The sequence below is a fragment of the Ixodes scapularis genome, unplaced genomic scaffold (assembly GCF_016920785.2).
Source record: "Ixodes scapularis isolate PalLabHiFi unplaced genomic scaffold, ASM1692078v2 PGA_scaffold12__126_contigs__length_90152505, whole genome shotgun sequence".
Taxonomy (NCBI): domain Eukaryota; kingdom Metazoa; phylum Arthropoda; class Arachnida; order Ixodida; family Ixodidae; genus Ixodes; species Ixodes scapularis.
In genome coordinates this window covers 72,527,953-72,545,795 of record NW_024609838.1, presented here as the reverse complement: position 1 = coordinate 72,545,795, position 17,843 = coordinate 72,527,953, and the positions used below count along the sequence as shown (strand labels likewise).

The 17,843-nt window shown below is 46.3% G+C and overlaps 1 protein-coding gene across 1 annotated transcript in view; it reads left to right on the top strand.

The window, feature by feature from the left end:
• The window catches only part of LOC120842397, a gene marked incomplete at its 5' end in the record, with an annotated part of 30,426 nt that extends 18,213 nt beyond the window's left edge, over positions 1 to 12,213 (top strand). Inside the window, one exon of the mRNA XM_040213491.3 lies at positions 11,942 to 12,213. Within this exon, the coding sequence (XP_040069425.3) occupies positions 11,942 to 12,075 (134 nt within the window). The remainder of the gene's footprint in view (positions 1 to 11,941) is intronic.
• Between the last annotated feature and the right edge of the window lie 5,630 nt (positions 12,214 to 17,843).

Here is a 17,843-nt window from a genome sequence, read left to right as displayed (position 1 = left end):
GTGGGACCAGTTCATGGACACACAGAAGTCTGCGAGGGCAGTGACTCCTTTCCCAATTGACTGAATTCCCTTTGTTGCCCTCATGTTCACTTCGAAAGGAGTGATCTTCGCCGTTCCGGCAACTCTTGGTGAAGAAAACTGCTTCTTCTCGAACTCGCATGTGGCACAGACGAGCAGAAGCTTGACTGCCAAACCATACTCCTTGTCCGTGGCCTTGCTAAGTGTCAGGGTTCCCGCACCGCAGCTTCCGCACTTCGCCTGCGCGAAGAGGTCGTTGAAAGCTTTCACGTCCACTACAATGAACTGTGTCCCAGCGTCGCGCGTCTGGCCTCCTGTGGTGACGCCGAGAAGGTCGAATTTGCGCTGGGTCGCCGACTTTTCCGATAGCGCACGCTTGCATTCGTCCGATCGTGCGAGTCGTTGCGCCTGCTCTGCCGTGGAGTAATATGCGGTGTCGACACGATCCGCGCTCGCAAAGCTCGACAAACTGCCGCTGCTGGATGGAGTCACGATGTCTCCGGCTGATGTTTCCGGAAGATCCAAGGCATCCGGCGGTGCCGATCGCGGTGGCGCACTTGCAGCAGACAGCTTCGGCTTCTTGTCCCACGGTCGCTTCCTCTTCCTTCCGAACGCTTGCCGCGTGCTCAATTTCAACCGAGCGTCGTCCGGCATCTCGAGAACTCGAAGCGAAACAAAACAAAACACGCGCGACTTTGTAGGAAAACGAACCAACAATGTTCAACGCAAGCACGCAAACGGGAACCAAAACCTGGGCTCGACCACGGAGGAAACAAAGCAGACAAGCCTAAGGAGACGGGCCCAGGAGCAGACGACGCACCTCTCGCCAGCGCGGGAACGGAAAGGAGGAAAGGAGAAAAAGAGCGGAGGGGCGCGTTTAGGCCAATAGCAGGGGCGCTAGCCGCCGCGCGTGCTCTGACGTACGGGCACCTTGCTAGCCGGCCAATGAGCGATCGCAATTGGTGCCTTCGAAACCCGCGGAATGCGGACGTTCCCCGATGTTGTCGCGATAACGAATAGCATGGGGACGTGGGGAAAATAAGCGGCTTTTCAACAAGACCAAGATGGCTGCGACCCGACGAGCGATCGCGAAACGCGCGGGGCACGAAATTCCACTTGTTTTCATTGAACTCGCTGTGTTAGGGCTATGCGGGGACATCGTAAACGTAATTTTTTGCATGCTTAGACATTGAATTCGACAGTGAAACTTTGCAGGCAGGTACCTTAGACTACAATTAATCGAAATATGTGAATTTTGAAAAACGTGAAATTTTGCGTTTTTTGACTATTTTAGGACCCGCGTCTCCCCTTAATAGAATAACTGCTCTTATTTCAAAACGGTACCATACTGCACTAAGTCCGGCTTAGGGAACAGTCACATTCAAAGTTCCGTTGCATGCACTCATTTGGAAGGTCCTGCTTCGGGTCCTTAGTTGGTGTGGGCGTATTTTGCCATCGGCTGAAATTTCCTAAGCAGGACTTTATCCTGCAAGACTCCGTTGTAAAAGTCAGCGCACTTATATGAGAAGTTCAACCGCACATGAGTGCTATATCCAGTAACTGAAAAACATATTTCTACACATGCATCTTCGCGAGAGAAATATGGTTTGTGGGCAAGAACAGTTTTATATATTACTCTGTGCGTGAATATTTTAAATCACCCACGGCTAATTTTTGTAAAATATGCTTATAACGAGTAAGCATAGTTTCATTTTGCTTCAATTCGCTTGGTGCCAATTTCGAAACTATGCGCTCCTGCGTAAACGGGACATGGTTCTTTATTGGGACAAAAAAACGGGACGGCAGAAACGGGCCTCAAAAACGGGATTGTCCCAGGCAAAACGGGACGTCTGGTCACCCTAGCGATAACCGAAAGTACTCGCAGCAACGGCGCCATTCATTTTGACGAGAAGATTACGGACTCGAACGAACAATTACACAATGGAGGTGCTCAATGACACTTTTAGGAAAAGGTTTACTCTCAAAACGAAAGGAATATTTTTGTTAGCTCATCTTGATAGCCTGTGCAGCGTACCTCTCGCGGCCAGACAGCAAGACAGCGTGACAGCGCACCGGTAGCATGCAGTCACAAATGACAGCGTAAAGTAGTAGGAAGAGGGGAGAAAATAGCACGTATCATAGGTATAGAAGGGTACTACAGCTGAAAGCTTTGAATCCGGCGGTTGCTTGCGCCACCCTGTACACGTGCCGTGTACTTTACTACGACGAGATTGAGTGTTGCCAACCAAGCTCTCGTTTCCCGCTAAATCTAGCGCCGCCACTAACTTTTTTTTAGTTTTTAAATTACTTTTGGCGCAGTGTGGCGCAATTTCGACCAATTTCGCGTTTTTGACACAACTAGGCGCAGTAAATTGGGTTTGTATCAAAATGGCACAATTGACGCAGATGTCACACCCCTGATCGTATTGTTGCTACCTTAAAAAAAGGTTCCAAGTATGTTTATTGAACTGCCTCGAGTAGGGTGACCACCTGTCCCGTGACTCCCGGGACTGTGCCGCATTGAGGGCTCGTGTCCCGCGTCCCGCAAGAAATATAAAGTCAAATTTGGGGGTTTTACGTGCCAAACCAACGACGGGCATCTGGCGCGCCCCACCGGAGGACTGGGGATTACTTTGGACCACCTGGGGATCTTTTGACGTGCAACTGAAAGCTCGATTACCACGACGCCTTCTCTGCAATAACCCACAAGAAATACCAGATTCTTCAAAATCTGTTGCATTTCACAATGTTGTAACATTCATTACGCAAAATATGGCACTTGCGAACTACGGGGTGGAGGGAAGCGCGGAGGCTGCTGGTAAGCGTGTGAATCTTGATAGTATGCCATTTCTCTGATGGCAAAATATCGCAAGCAAAAATTGCTTGTCAAAAGTTGGGAAATTACCTATCATAATTATTTGCAAATCATACTGTGTCATGCAAAAGGGTTGTGGGAAGCCATTTTTTTTTTGTGAAGACGGCCACACAATGCAAAAAGCCTGCAACTCCAGACGGTCGAGAAAAACAACATAATGTCCCAATTTTGTGTAGGAACATGTTAGTATAAGAGTAAGTATAGACTGGAAACAATAAGCCAAAAAAAGATTTACTGCTGCCTATTTCCCTTTGATGCATTGGGGTCTGCTGCAGTCGATTTTTATGTTTTTGACTTGGACACCTTTAATAAAATATGGACCGTTGCAATCAAACAAAACATACTTTTCACTGTGAGTGGAAATATTTTAGCTTAAAGGGTAACTGCAAAGACAAAAAAGTTTTTTTTTTTTTGGACAGCTGAATTTCGAGAAGCATGACACAAAACAAACTTTCCGCAAAGAAAAATTAATTTTTTAGCAATATTTACGCCACGGGAAGCAATTTAGTTGAAGTCAAACTCTCCACATTTGAAACCCGCTCTTTCACCCGGGGCGGAGGAGAAGTATGCCCCGCCCCTCGCTTTTGTATTCGCTCTTGGATGGACCTGGCTGTAGAGTTGAACGACGTACGCAGCGTCTCGACTTTCGGTGCATCTTGTGTGCGTACCACAGCCTTTTGGAGCTTCTGTCTTCTGTGTAAACTGCGCACAAACTGGGCCCTGAATGAATGCGTCAGCTTCTTGGCCGCTGCTAGCAACTGGGTCTTCTGCCATATGAAGATACACCGCGGAGGACGGCTCGCAGCAATGAAGATGGCGCATTGCCTGAGCCTCCCAAGCCTTCGGCGTGCTTGGACGACACCTGCTGATCGTTGTTGCGATCACTAATCTGGCAGAACATTACACAGCACATCTCCAAAAAATCGAGATTTTCACGTGCAAGCAAAAATAAAGAAAAGCACACTAAGAAAGCAAAGAGAACACCCCAGGAAAACGAAAATACCAAACTGCTATGAAAGCCAAAACCTCGCATCACTTCCTATCACTAACACCTGCGACAGCTGCTAAAAACACACGACTTCACTTCCGGAAGTCTCGCTCAAGCACCTGGGTCAACAGCAAACACTGATCACTTTGGCAAAACGACTAGTCGAGGTAGGCGAGAAAGGTGGGAGCAGAGACGGCGTCAACCATAGAAAAAATGACTCAGCTTTTTTTTTTGTCATGGTATGAACCCAAACGACAGCGCCCGTCTTGCAAACCTTTTGGCTATGTTCCAAATCTTACCCGAGTAACCTGCCTCCTACGTCAGCGGGTAGTACCACGTGACATTGCGAGTAAACGATCCGCGACTCGATTTTGGAACGGCCAGGATAATCACCTGGATACTACGCGGATTGGCTTCGTCTTGGGCGACGGCAAAAAGAAAACGCAGCAGCGATGGCAGAAAATAGCAGACGATCCTTTTGATCATGGAGAAAGCAATCGAAGAACGGTAATGTTAATGACGACGCGGTGTATTTTGAGGTGGATCCACCAGCTCCTTTTACTCACCTTCGTTTTGAGCTGTATATTGAGATCAAAATTACTTACTCCTTACAGCTAGATATAAAAAAATGTGTTTTTATTAATCAGCGCGATCGCTGCAATTCTAGTCACGGTGCCCTAAAAGCATTGTAATTTGCACCGATTATGTTTTGCAGAAATATATTCCACACGGTGTAGCGGTCCAGCGCGAGGGTGCTTTCTCCAGATTATGAAACTCACGTTCGCTTTGACGCGAATGTGATTACAGTGAAATTTTCGAAGCCTTCACTGCTTTACAAACGTTATCCTCTCATTACACACACTCTGGAGGAAACAAAAATATTACATTATCATATAACGAGTTCGAACATTTTCGGCCTTGAACGTGAGATTACGGCATCCCCCAACGCCGAGGACGAGGATGCGGAGAAGCTCCTGTTTACGCTCGCACTCAGATAATAACAAGTACACGTTCCCGGGGAAGGTGGACGGTCTGGATGTAATGCAGTCAATTCCTGCGTTGACAACAGCAAATCGCAATAACCACACATGCTGCACCTAATTCTTTGTCATTTCGAACGTCCGCCACCAAAACCAACGTAGCAAGCGAGCTTTGACGGCTGTCGGCGCAGAAAGCAGACGACGAACAGATCACGTGACGTATTTACTCGATTTGATCCGACTTTACCCCCCGATCGAGGAGGGTAGCGCGAGTAATTACTCCGGAGTGAACAACCCGCTTCTGGAACGCGAGTTCTGACGTCATCGAGTAAGCTCGAGTAAGTTTTGGAACGCCACGGTATGAAACTTTTACTCCGGAGTCGGATCGAGTAAATTTTGGAACACAGCCTTCGTAAAGAATAAAAAAATGACCACATCTCCATGTGGTGAATGATGTTGATTGGGACGAAGCTCTGGTGGTCTGCGTAGGCAATGAGCCGCAGCATGCCAAGCCTTTCGTTCGTTTTCATCCACCTCAGAAAGAGAATGTGTGGTATGGAATGTGGTTATATACGCATTTGAGCATTTGACCACAGCGCCCTCTCCTGTATAGACGTTGAGCGGCTACATGCAACGTTTTATTCATGACAGAAACCCCAGCTCTTGAGTTACTACCACATCTCAAAGCCCACACTCGTCCTGCAGTCGTGGCCGAGTGGTTAAGGCGATGGACTAGAAATCCACTGGGGTCTCCCTGCACAGGTTCGAATCGTGTAGACTGTGCAAACATTTTTCTTTCGTCTTTTTTTTTTTTTTTGCTTTACAGAAGCATGTGAGCTCATGAGCACGATCACAAACACGAACACCAGCAAGATCGATGTGAGCACGGACGCTGCACGGACAAGGCTAGACCCTAAGGAGCTTCGCCCCTAATAATAACTCTCATCACATGGGTTATTCTTTAAACATAAAAAAATGCTGCTCAAAAGGAAATGAAAACATATCACAACAGTTTTTTTTTGTATTTATTCGTGCAACAAGCATAGCTTGATAGTTTAGATTAGGTGCGCTATTTGTGCATCCCGTATAAAGCCCAAAAGGGCTCCGGCTTGCGCATTCACTCTGGTCTATTTGTAGTAGTCCTCAGGGGAGGCCAGGTTGAGGTCTCGTGCCTGAGTCAGGGGAAGGAGGCGGTGCTGAAGATTTGGGCAATTCCAGAGAATGTGTCAAAGGCCAACTGCGGACGGCCTGGCAGAGCAGTAGGGGCACGCCAGGCTGGAATCATTGGGGCCTCAGCCCCAGGAGGCCAAGACTGCTGGGGTCCGGATCTTTGCGTCCGGATCTTTGCGAGGAGGACCTCCTCCCGCCGGGGCAGGCCTGCCGGGAGGGGATGTGGGGACGCGGGAAGGAGCGCACGCGTAGCGACCCTTATGCGGGCCTTGCCCACGACGAGTGAGGCCTCCGGCTCTTCCAGTATGGGGCGGGATTAAGGGGAGGGGGGACGTTCAATCAGGGCTCGAGCGACCTGGTGTGTTTCGTCCTGGTGAGTACAGTGCAGATGGCCAGTGGTCGAGAAATCCCGTACTTCTTTACCAGATGTACAATGCAAGGCATGAATGTCATGGCAGATATGTAGCAGAGATCGCGTTGAGTTGAGGTGTCGGATGTCAGAGGCACAATCCGTGTGAACACGCACCCGAGTGACATTGGGCATCCGCGTTAGTGCTTGTATGGCGTCCCGAATACCATATAACTCCGCGATGAGGGGATTGTTCAACTGTTTGGCCATAGCCTCCTTTATACTGATAATGCCTGCCCAGTGGTTGGCTTCCCCATGCTTCGTCGTCGTTGCACCTGCTTCACATATTTGCTACTAGAGGTGCCAAAACCCCATACAAAAAATGCACACGACTCTTCGCTTCCTGCTGCCAGTCCACTGTGATGCCATTTGTGAATTGAATACATTCGTAACCCATGCTACATAGCAGGCGCAGGGCACCGTCAGTATAAATTTCATATATAAAAGAAGTCTTATACTTTCCTTTTAGCTTTCACGTCTTGGTTTTGTTTTTATGCTGAAATGTTACCAGACCTCTGGTGGTTGTCATATCGACAACAGAAATAGTCAATGCCAATTAAAAAGGAGACAGACAGGCTGGCGGACTTCCAAAACGTTGATACAGCGACCACTTAGTGTTTTATTGCTACTGGAGCAGAGCCGCAAAACACACGGCCCGTGGACTACATGCGGCAGTCAAGTGGTTTTTCTCAGGACCGCGAACGCGTCCCCGCTGACCGAAAACCTGCGCACCCGTCGGCAGCACTCTGACCGGGGATCTTGATATACATTTTCAATTTGTTTTTTAAGCGCACAGCCCCTTGATGTTTTTGACCGGTCTCTTGTGGTCCGCACTGTTTTTCACGTATGCAGTTCTAGAGTTTTAACGACTTCGTACATAGTGGCTTGCTGGCGAAGATCTTCTTGGGGTCATGCTCGTCAGTCAGGGATGCCGAGTAGTTTGTAAAAATTGACCTGAAATACCTAATACCTAGTTGCAGGAAATCTTTATAATGATTGACATCTTTCTCTACCTTTGCGTATTTTAGAGCGCCATGGTGTATAAGTGTATCCACCGCAGTATCACCAGCTGCATGCAACGGCTTTTTCAGCATATTTCGTTTTTTCTGTAAAATCTCTACGAAGTTCTTCCAGCGCACACAACACCCTCGCTAGCTTCTCTGATGGATAGTATAGTCCTCCCCTGTCCTGGTGCCCAAGGAGGGAATTACAAGGAGCCATAAAAGCCTGCTTAATGACCAATAGGAAGTGCAACTCGCGAGTCCGAGTTGCACATAGGCACACAACAGTAAGGTATCATGCGAGTTAGAATGCAGCACAAGGTGTCAGGACTAAGTACAAGGTGCTGATGTGCCCACGATCAATAAATGAAATGAAATGACCGCACGTGTACGTGTGGCGTCGCGGTGTGCGTGCCACGAGCCGCAGACAGCCTCGTGCTATTGAGCTACGCCGGCAATCGCTAAGCGCTCTATCTGCCGGCCGAACGACGACCGAAAGCAGTTACTCGTGTCACAAAAAAAAATTACGTGATCAAGTGACCTATTTGATCACGCAAGGTCACGTTACAGCGTAACTTAACATAGGAAACTTACATTATCATGTAGCTTAACGGATAACTAAGCTTACGCTAGCTGCAGTGAACTGTAGCCGCAGGCAGCGAACAAGCGTCGTCTGCATTTCTGTATGGGGTTTTGGCACCCCTAGTAGCAAATCTGTGAAGTAAGCACGACGACGACGAAGAAACCATTGGGCAGGCATTTTCAGTATAAAGGAGGCTATGGTTTGGCATAGAACGCCAATGTGTCAATGGAAGGCTGAGATGGTCAATGGACTGTGGTAGCGATGCCATGTCGGTACGTTGCTCCGACGGCATAGAGATCTAACACAACTCGTCCGAGCGGGCGTGTGCGGACGGTAGCAGGCTTGTTGGTAATAATCGTAGTGTAGTACCATGGCGGCGGGGGAGCCCCAACGTACGGAAAACAGCAGAGGAGGTTCCTCGTACATAGGAGTGGTGGTATGCTTCAAATTGCGAGCTTCTCTGCGTTCAGTGCTAATATATGTTCATTAGAGTTTAGTTGTGCATACTCGTAAAGGTGCCAGGTAGGTGTATGCCGAGGGAGACCAGTAATCCCGCGAATGGCATCTCTAATGACGATTTCGATAGTCTTCCACTGATATGCAGTGAGACGCTGGAACTGAGTTTGGTATATCAAGCGAAGTAGAGAGACGGACTTAACTAGGCGTTCGGCTACCTCAGTACCCACTTCGTCTCATCTTTTAAAGATGCGACGGGTGAGGTGTGTTGTAGACGCCGCCGTCTTGCGTGCCGCTTGAAGCCACTGCTTGGCTCAGCCGGACTGGTGGATGAGGAGTCCCAAGATCTTGGTTTGTGTAACCATCGCAAGCTGTGTCGACCCTATTCTGAGGGGTATGGGAGTCAATGGCAGTTTCTTCCGGGCAGCGTTGTTGCACACATGAAGGAATTGCGATTTCTCGGGAAACACCGTTAGGCCAAAGGTCTTTGTATGGCAGTCTAGTTTATTCAGCCCGTCCTGTAAGGCATTTTGTTGCACCTCTAGGGATGGGGGAACTGACCACATTGTGACATCATCAGCGTATAATAAAAAATGAAGGTGTTGTATATCAGCGAAAGCCCAGGCCAGGGGAAGGAATGCAATGTTAAATAGGAGTGATGCAAGTACTGAGCCTTGGGGCACGCCACAGTTTGATGGGAAATTTGGCGACTCGCCATATGATAGGCGTACGGCGAAAGTTCTGTCGATAATGAAGGCGTGGACAGCATTTATGACACGAGGTGGGAGGCCGAGAACCACCATTGCCTCCAACAGTGGGGCGTGAGCGATATTGTCATATTCCTTTGTTATGTCAGTAGCTACAAGTGTGCAAACCAAGTGGCCATAGGGTGACAGATGTAGGACTTCCTTTGCAAGGCGGTCGAGCCCATCTTCCGTTCCAAGGTGTTGCCGGAATCCAATTTGGTTGGAATGATAGAGACAGTGGGCCTCCAGCCACCAAGAGATACGTTTAGCCATCATCCACTCATAGATTTTGCAGATGGTGGGAGTCAGTGATATAGGCCGCAGAGCTGTGAGGCCGGTCGGTGCCTTGCCCGGTTTGGGAATTGGCACTACAATCGAGTGTTTCCATGATGTGGGGAGCTCGCCGGCTTCCCAGATCTTATTGATCATAGCTAGCAGGTCTGTGACTGCTTCTCCCTCGAGGTTCTTGTACACCTCGTACGGGAGACCGTCATGTTTTGGAGCGGCGACTAGGACTCTGGATGGCGTCTTGGAGCTCAGCCAGAGTGAGGGGCATAGTGATGCCAGTAGTGTCTGGCATAGCCGTGACAGGGCGCGGGACCGACGGGCTGGCATGCCGAGGGAAAAAGGTATCCGCCGCGCGCGCCGCAAACTTATCGTCGGTGAGCCCCAGACGCAACTGAATGTTGCCAGTCCGGCCTTCAGCTTGGTGAGGTCGTTCCATAGCGTGAAAAGTCCGCCAGAGAGCCTCAGGGTGCTTCGGGTTACTCAACAAGGCACACCAGTCAAGCCAGCGTTGGCGTGTAAGTCTTTTCTCGTGGCGGCGTGCCTTAGCTGCCACGTGGGAAGAGGCTTCCCACGTGGTTACTCAACGAGGCATACCAGTCAAGCCAGCGTTGGCGTGTAAGTCGTTTCTCGTGGCAGCGTGCCTTAGCTGCCACGTGGGAAGAGGCTTCCCACGTGGCAGCTAAGGCACGCCGCCACGAGAAACGACTTACATGCCAACGCTGGCTTGACTGGTGTGCCTTGTTGAGTAACCCGAGGCACCCTGAGGCTCTCTGGCAGACTTTTCACGCTATGGAATGACCTCACCAAGCTGAAGGCCGGACTGACAACATGTTCTGAAGTTGGTGGTCGTCGGAGTGTAAGGCTGGCCAATGTGACCGCTTCAAGTCGCTGTTGCCACAGGCTGAGGAGGTGGGGATCAGGTGTTGGTTGATCACAGTGCACCGTGGTAGTCGTGGTGCACTCCAACATGGCTTCTTTGATGGCTCTCTGAACTGTTTCTGGGTTCTGCGCCGTGATGTTAAGAGATGATCGAAGTTTATCCCAATCGGTCACCTGAACTTGCTTCCGGAGGCGGTTATATGCCGTGGGGAACCATTTGATAATGATCGGGAAATGGTCACTTCCCCAAGTGTCGTCACTCTGTGACATATTTTAACAACTTTGTTGCACGCGATTTAAAACAGACGAAATAGCCGCAAATTAAGATCGGTCTCACGCAATGAGTATTGCTGTAAAAAAATCAATTTTTTTTGTAGCGGGAAATTATTTTTGTGACATGCTTGTCCCAATTAGGTTGTTTAATAAAAACTTTTTTTTTTTGGTTACCCTTTAGTTTTTGCAACGCAATTTTAGATTATTCTTTTGGGCAGCACAAGATATCAGGGTGTGCGTGTTGATAAATTTTGTTTAAAGGGAAGATGGGGCACTTCTACATTTGAGAAAAAACGCTTGAATTGCGTTCATTTGGCCTTTAGATTAACAGATATCAAAATTGTATTTCAATGCGACCCGCCGGAGAGCCATACGAGCAATTTCAAAATAGGACTGAAGCCCCGCCTCCCTAGCCTTGGGCAGCCAAAAGAGCCGTCGATGGCGTCACGGACAGCGACTGTCTTTCGCGTTTTTCTCGCATTTAACAATACTTACGCAGCAAATGGTTTGGGTATTCGGGTTCACGGGGTAAAAATACACTAGAATTCACTTCTAATTCATTTTTTCCAAGAAGCTCCGTAGCTTCCCTTTAATACTTTTTTCCTTCAGTTGTGAAAATACTGTTCTTATAACTAAAGTTATAAGAAACATCTTGTGTGTTCTTATACGGTTTGTATATGTTCTTATATGATCTTATTGGATCATATGTGTTTATTGGACCAATAAATAACTTATAAAAATAACATTTTTCACTAGGGTAAGCCTCCCTTTGACGTTTTGTTGAGTGTCCAAAAAGCAATTAGCACACTCCGCCCCCATCCCACCCCGCTCAAGGTTTGCGAGGAGGGTGGTCCGCCTTCCCCTGCTTGACCAACAGGACTCTGTGGCGCTTTGCGGTTCTCTCCGGGGCCGGGAAAAGATGGCTATTTTCAACTCTAGACCGCAAAGAGGGAGCTGCAAAACGTCACATTGATGTCACTCCTCTGTCTCCGGATTTCTCTGGGACCCGTTTTCTCCTGTTTTGAGGCTTGGTTTGGACCTTCCTTAAGGGACATACTTAAAAGGGCACTTTAAATGACCAACATGTCTCTGCAGCCTCTTTTCTGTTCTGTATGTAACTGATAGTATTGCAACTTGTACACGGTTTCTGCACTAGAGCAGCATTAGATTGAAAATCTTAGGAGTGAGGACATTCCTTATAGTGTGGCTATAATGTTTATTGCTTTTTGAATAGTAAATATGTTAAAAATAGTTATATGTTCTTTTTTTTTATAGATGCTGTCAGGTCAACATGTTCTACGGCTACGAAGACTTCTGTTGAAACCACCATGAAGTCGTGGCTGGTCGCCGCACCGGATCGAAACGGCGGGCGCAGCAAGCGGCGTGCTGCGGGTGAGCCGCAAGAGTAAAAATTACACCCTAAATAGAAAGCAAACACGTAGAGGCAAGGAACAGACAACGAAGACTCTCAAAGTGACTATATTTTAATTTCGTCCAACTGTGTACAACTGGCTCAAAATAGTGAAACAGATAAAAGGCGAATCTGAAGTGGTGTAGGAAATAGCGCCAAATTAAACTCACCCACACTGAAAATACTCGCACACCAGATAAAATATCCCTCGCGTCGCAGAAACTTACAACTCATAATCTATTTTCGTCTTCTTCCTTTTTCTTTTACCCGCGTTGAAGTTGATTATATCTCACTTTGTTGTCATCTGTACGAACCAAATGGCAATGTCTATCACACATATAACCCTCGAGTGTCAAGATATAACTCTCTTGTAGTAAGCATTATAGACGGACTACTAACACAAGTATCCCTGATTTTCGTGACGTTAGCTGCCTCAATGATCTCATGTGTTAATAGTTGTCTCCAATTACGGTGCTATTTTTGAAGTCCGCAGTGCACCCACAGCTACGACAGTGAATGCATAAAAGTGCGGAGTTTGCTATTCGGGTGTTGTTGTTATGTTCTTTTAATCTGTCATTTCCACATCTTCGAGTTTGTCCTATGTTACTGTCTGCCGCATGAGAGGGGAAAGGAATAGATCACTCCTTCTGAGGAAGGGATGTATGGGGTTCTATGCTTTTTAGTGCAGCCTATGATAGTTTTTTGTAAGCTGTTAATTTTTTTTTACATAAACCTGAGAGTTTGATGGGGGTGGAAAAGACTGCATTGGATGTTTGTACAATTCCCAATCTTCTCAAGGTTATGAGAAATTTTATGAATGTAGGGGATGACTATTGGTCTTTGGTTAGTGTATCTGTCGCATGACTTGCAAGAAGTGGTTTCACCTTTCTTAATCTGTTTGAGGAGAGTTTCGGTGACTGAAGTTAATAGATGTGAAGTATATCCCGCACCTAGTATCCAAGATACTTGTCCTGCAAAGCTTGTAAGGCCTGAATGTGAGCAGGACTTGAAAATAGATTTTTTTAAGCACTGATGGAATGCACCGAATTAAAATTGAGGAGCGGTTTTTTCCCTCTCGGCTCATACGACCAACAGGCATGACGGGGCTGAAGAGTCAATCTTAGGTCCAGAAATCTTAAGAAGATTACACACGAGCTTTCAGAGCAAGGATTCTTAAGATTTCTGGACCTAAGATTGACTCTTCAGCCCCGTCATGCCTGTTGGTCGTATGAGCCGAGAGGGAAAAAACCGCTCCTCAATTTTAATTCGGTGCATTCCATCAGTGCTTAAAAAAATCTATTTTCAAGTCCTGCCCACATTCAGGCCTTACAAGCTTTGCAGGACAAGTATCTTGGATACTAGGTGCGGGATATACTTCACATCTATTAACTTCAGTCACCGAAACTCTCCTCAAACAGATTAAGAAAGGTGAAACCACTTCTTGCAAGTCATGCGACAGATACACTAACCAAAGACCAATAGTCATCCCCTACATTCATAAAATTTCTCATAACCTTGAGAAGATTGGGAATTGTACAAACATCCAATGCAGTCTTTTCCACCCCCATCAAACTCTCAGGTTTATGTAAAAAAAAATTAACAGCTTACAAAAAACTATCATAGGCTGCACTAAAAAGCATAGAACCCCATACATCCCTTCCTCAGAAGGAGTGATCTATTCCTTTCCCCTCTCATGCGGCAGACAGTAACATAGGACAAACTCGAAGATGTGGAAATGACAGATTAAAAGAACATAACAACAACACCCGAATAGCAAACTCCGCACTTTTATGCATTCACTGTCGTAGCTGTGGGTGCACTGCGGACTTCAAAAATAGCACCGTAATTGGAGACAACTATTAACACATGAGATCATTGAGGCAGCTAACGTCACGAAAATCAGGGATACTTGTGTTAGTAGTCCGTCTATAATGCTTACTACAAGAGAGTTATATCTTGACACTTGAGGGTTATATGTGTGATAGACATTGCCATTTGGTTCGTACAGATGACAACAAAGTGAGATATAATCAACTTCAACGCGGGTAAAAGAAAAAGGAAGAAGATGAAAATAGATTCTGAGTTGTAAGTTTCTGCGACGTGAGGGATATTTTATCTGGTGTGCGAGTATTTTCAGTGTGGGTGAGTTTAATTTGGCGCTATTTCCTACATGATGAATACCCAACTTGCCCAAGCATCCATTTAAGAGAATCTGATGAATCAGCAGAGAAAGGAAAGGATAAAGAACAGAGGGGTCCCTCAGACAGAACTATCATAATATCCCCAGAGATAGCCCACCTTAAATTAAAAGCAAATTGGGTGAAAATAAGGAGTGGGCTACTCTCGCTGTGCGATACAAAAATGTTGACAAAATGAGAGTTTTAGATTTCGTGACCTGCAAAACTTTTAATCGAAGGGAGTGGCGATGAACAAGAGAGGACTGTCCTTCCCAGTCAGCAGTGTTCGCTTATCTCCCGCCGTGGCTAAGTTACACCTCTGCCGAGGTCACCATTGGCGGGGGGGGGGGGGGGGGGGGGGGGGAGGGGGTTATCTTGATGGCTAGAAATGGGCTGTCTTTTGGAGTTTTTGAAAAAACAAATACCGAATTGTGCCAAATATAGGGGTGGGTTATCTTTCGGGGGTGGGCACCTCTTGGGATATCACGGTAGGTCAGCTAGGGTCGGAGGAAAGCTGCCTTACCTTGGACAATGCATGCGAAGAAGCAGACACATTATTTTCGGAAACCATTGTCACGAGAGATATGAAAATTTCATGTCCCTTACCATCGCATTCTCGGTAAATGCCCAAATTTAGAAAGACTGCTCCTTTCGATTTCCAGCAACCAGGACCCTGGGGAGGCACAAGAATAGTGACAGATATGAAATTTGTGGTCTTTCGTGACATACGTTTTGAGAATAATGTGTCTGCTCCCTTGCTTGTGTTATTCAAGGCCATGCAGCTTTCTTCTGACCCTAATTGACCTTGGCCTGCCTCTGTTCTTTATCCCTATTCTTATTTCCACTGGCTCTTCAGATTCTCCCTTCACCTTGTTTACTCCTTGTTTACTCTTTTCGTTCGAGTGCCCCTGGCACAGTCTTGGACAAAAATAGAATAGTGTCGTTTTGAGTGTTATGTAGTATCTGTTCTTTGTCTATACGTGCTTACCGTGTTTGCACCATTCCAACAAACACTTTTTTTTTTCGCCAAAATCTGTGCCCAAAACTACATGTGCATTAAGGCCCGTTCACACTCTTGCGACCGAGTACGACTGAGAGACACGAGATCTCTTACAACTTCTTAAATGTTTTTAGAATGAGGGAACATACTGACATTGTGGCGCCATCTATGCGGTGACCCTGGAACTGCATTTCACAAGAGCGAAGGTTTTGCGAGATTTTCGAGGTCAAATGTGCGTAATACCTATAGAAAGGCTCGTTCATAACATTGTCAAAAGTTTTTCGAGCCAAGAAAGAAAGGACAATTCTCGAGAAATAAAAAAAAATATGCCGGACCGCCGAGTTTACACTGCTTCCCAATTGATGGCGCCAGTGTGTTTTCTGGTTTAACAAGTTTTAAGGAACCCAGGTTTAAGAGGTCGCAAGAGTGTGAACGGGCCTTTACATTCGAAACCAAAAAGCGAAATTCAAGAAAAACTCGATGCTCGGCATAAGGTGGCTAGCCCCATTGCCATCGTGACCGTTTGTTTACGTTCACCATTTCGGTATATGTGTCACGCACATTCTCTCGCATCTAGACTCGTGTCTGTCATCTTAAAATGGGGAAGAAAAAAATTCCCTGAGGTTTTATGTAAACGAAAGGCCATCACGCTGGCAGAACAAGGTAACGACGGAGCAGCACTGCGTGGCCTCGCAATCCCAGCCACCCAACGAGCTCACTAATGTTGTTTGAAGGACGACCCTGGCAGAAGCGACGGCCCCGCACTCGTACATGCGCAAGAAGCACGGCACTCAAAATGCTTTAGAAATCTAGTATTACCTTTGTGGATAGCGAAGAAGCGTCGTGGGACTCTTTCAACGACTAGTGCACAACATTTATTTTTGTGTTGGCGTACGCTTCATAACATTTCACCTGTGAACTATGTGGTCAATCTTTGTTATTTTACCTCCGCAGTAGAATCGGCAGCAATTTTCTTTTTGATTATTTTGAGGCTAACTCTAACTGCACGTTAGAATTGGGGACGCGTTAGAATCGGGCAAACACGGTAAGCTTCCTGTTTATGGTGTATTTGTCAGCAAGAATCGTTTGCTCACCCACATTTTTTTTTTTTTTCACTTCAAATAAACTTGCAGCATAGTTTGCTGCTGCTCTGGATCATGATGTGTTTCTGCAGTCACTGCCAACGGAGGATGCCATTGGCATAACCAACATGGTTGAAAACAGATAAGAACTGCATGGCTAAAAATCAAATAGACCAGTGGGCAACCTGCAACCTTTCAGACAAAGGATCATAACAACGAAAACTACTAAATAAGTTGTGATTTAGAGTAATGACCGTTAAGTAGTGGAACTGACAAGTGGCAATTTCGAGCAGCTCTTGTAGCAGGGAACAATAGGTTTTGGAGCAGAGGTTCCCACTCTTGGAGCAGACAATTTGGAGCTTTCATGTCAGAAAATTTTATACAATCTCTTTGCGAGTTAGTTAGCCCGTGGAAAATAACTGCAGTTGCTGGAGTGTTGGGAGACTATTTAAAGTGTCAGACCTGCAGAGGGTTTGGCCGCTAGAGATATTAGGGGCGAAGCTTTTTAGGGGCTAGCCATGTCCGTATGTCCGTCCGCCGTTCGGCGTCGGGTGCTCGTGCTCGTGAGCTCTGGTGCTCCTGTAGGGCAAAAAAAAAATTGAAAAAAATTGGAAAAACAAATTATGAAAACAGAAAAAGAAGAAAAAGAGTAGGGGGGTTCTGAGATGCCATCCCATCTGTCTTAAGAAAACCACATAATCTCCTACTTACATGAATGAAAGTGGCACCATCAGCACTACCTATGACCAAAATCAGTATCAAGAAAAAGAAGAAAAAAAAGAGATGAGGGTTCTGAGATGCCATCCCATCTGTCTTCTTAAAAAAAAGAAGAAAATTACACATTCTCCTACTGAAATGAATGAAAACGGCACCATCAGCACTACCTATGACCAAAATCAGTATCATCAGCACCACCCGAGCTTCGCCCCAATCAACATCATTCACCACGCGGAGAGGCGGTCACTTTTTTTTTTATTTATTGAACATTCATGTGCAGGTAATTTTGCAGATGTCTCAATTTACCTATTAGGAATAACAACGGAGTCTTCGGTTCGTGTTTGACGTAAAAAAGATGTTTTTTGGCTGCTTTGTAGGGGGTTTGTATCACGGTGACGTAATTGTCATGAGTTTGACATCAAACGGACACTTTTTTGTTAATTATGTCTCACGCTGCTCTCTGCTGTGTAGTAGTTAGGCATGTGCAAATAATTTGGCTTGAAGCAGATTCAAAGTGTATAGTGGTTTTGAGCAAATATTTTTTTTATCGAATATTGAAAAGTTGCTTCACCTTTTTCCACGCCTTTCACTGTTGTTACACAATGCCTAAAAGAAAATTCAGCTGAGCTCTCAAAGGTTGTTCCCATGATTCTAAATGCCAACCTATGAGCTCCGTTAAATTTAATCTAGCTATATTTATAGACTACGGCCTCAGTCCAATCCCTACATTGAGACGGTAAGTAAACGACAGATTTTACATAAAATTAAACCTATAAATGGGCCCACCCAT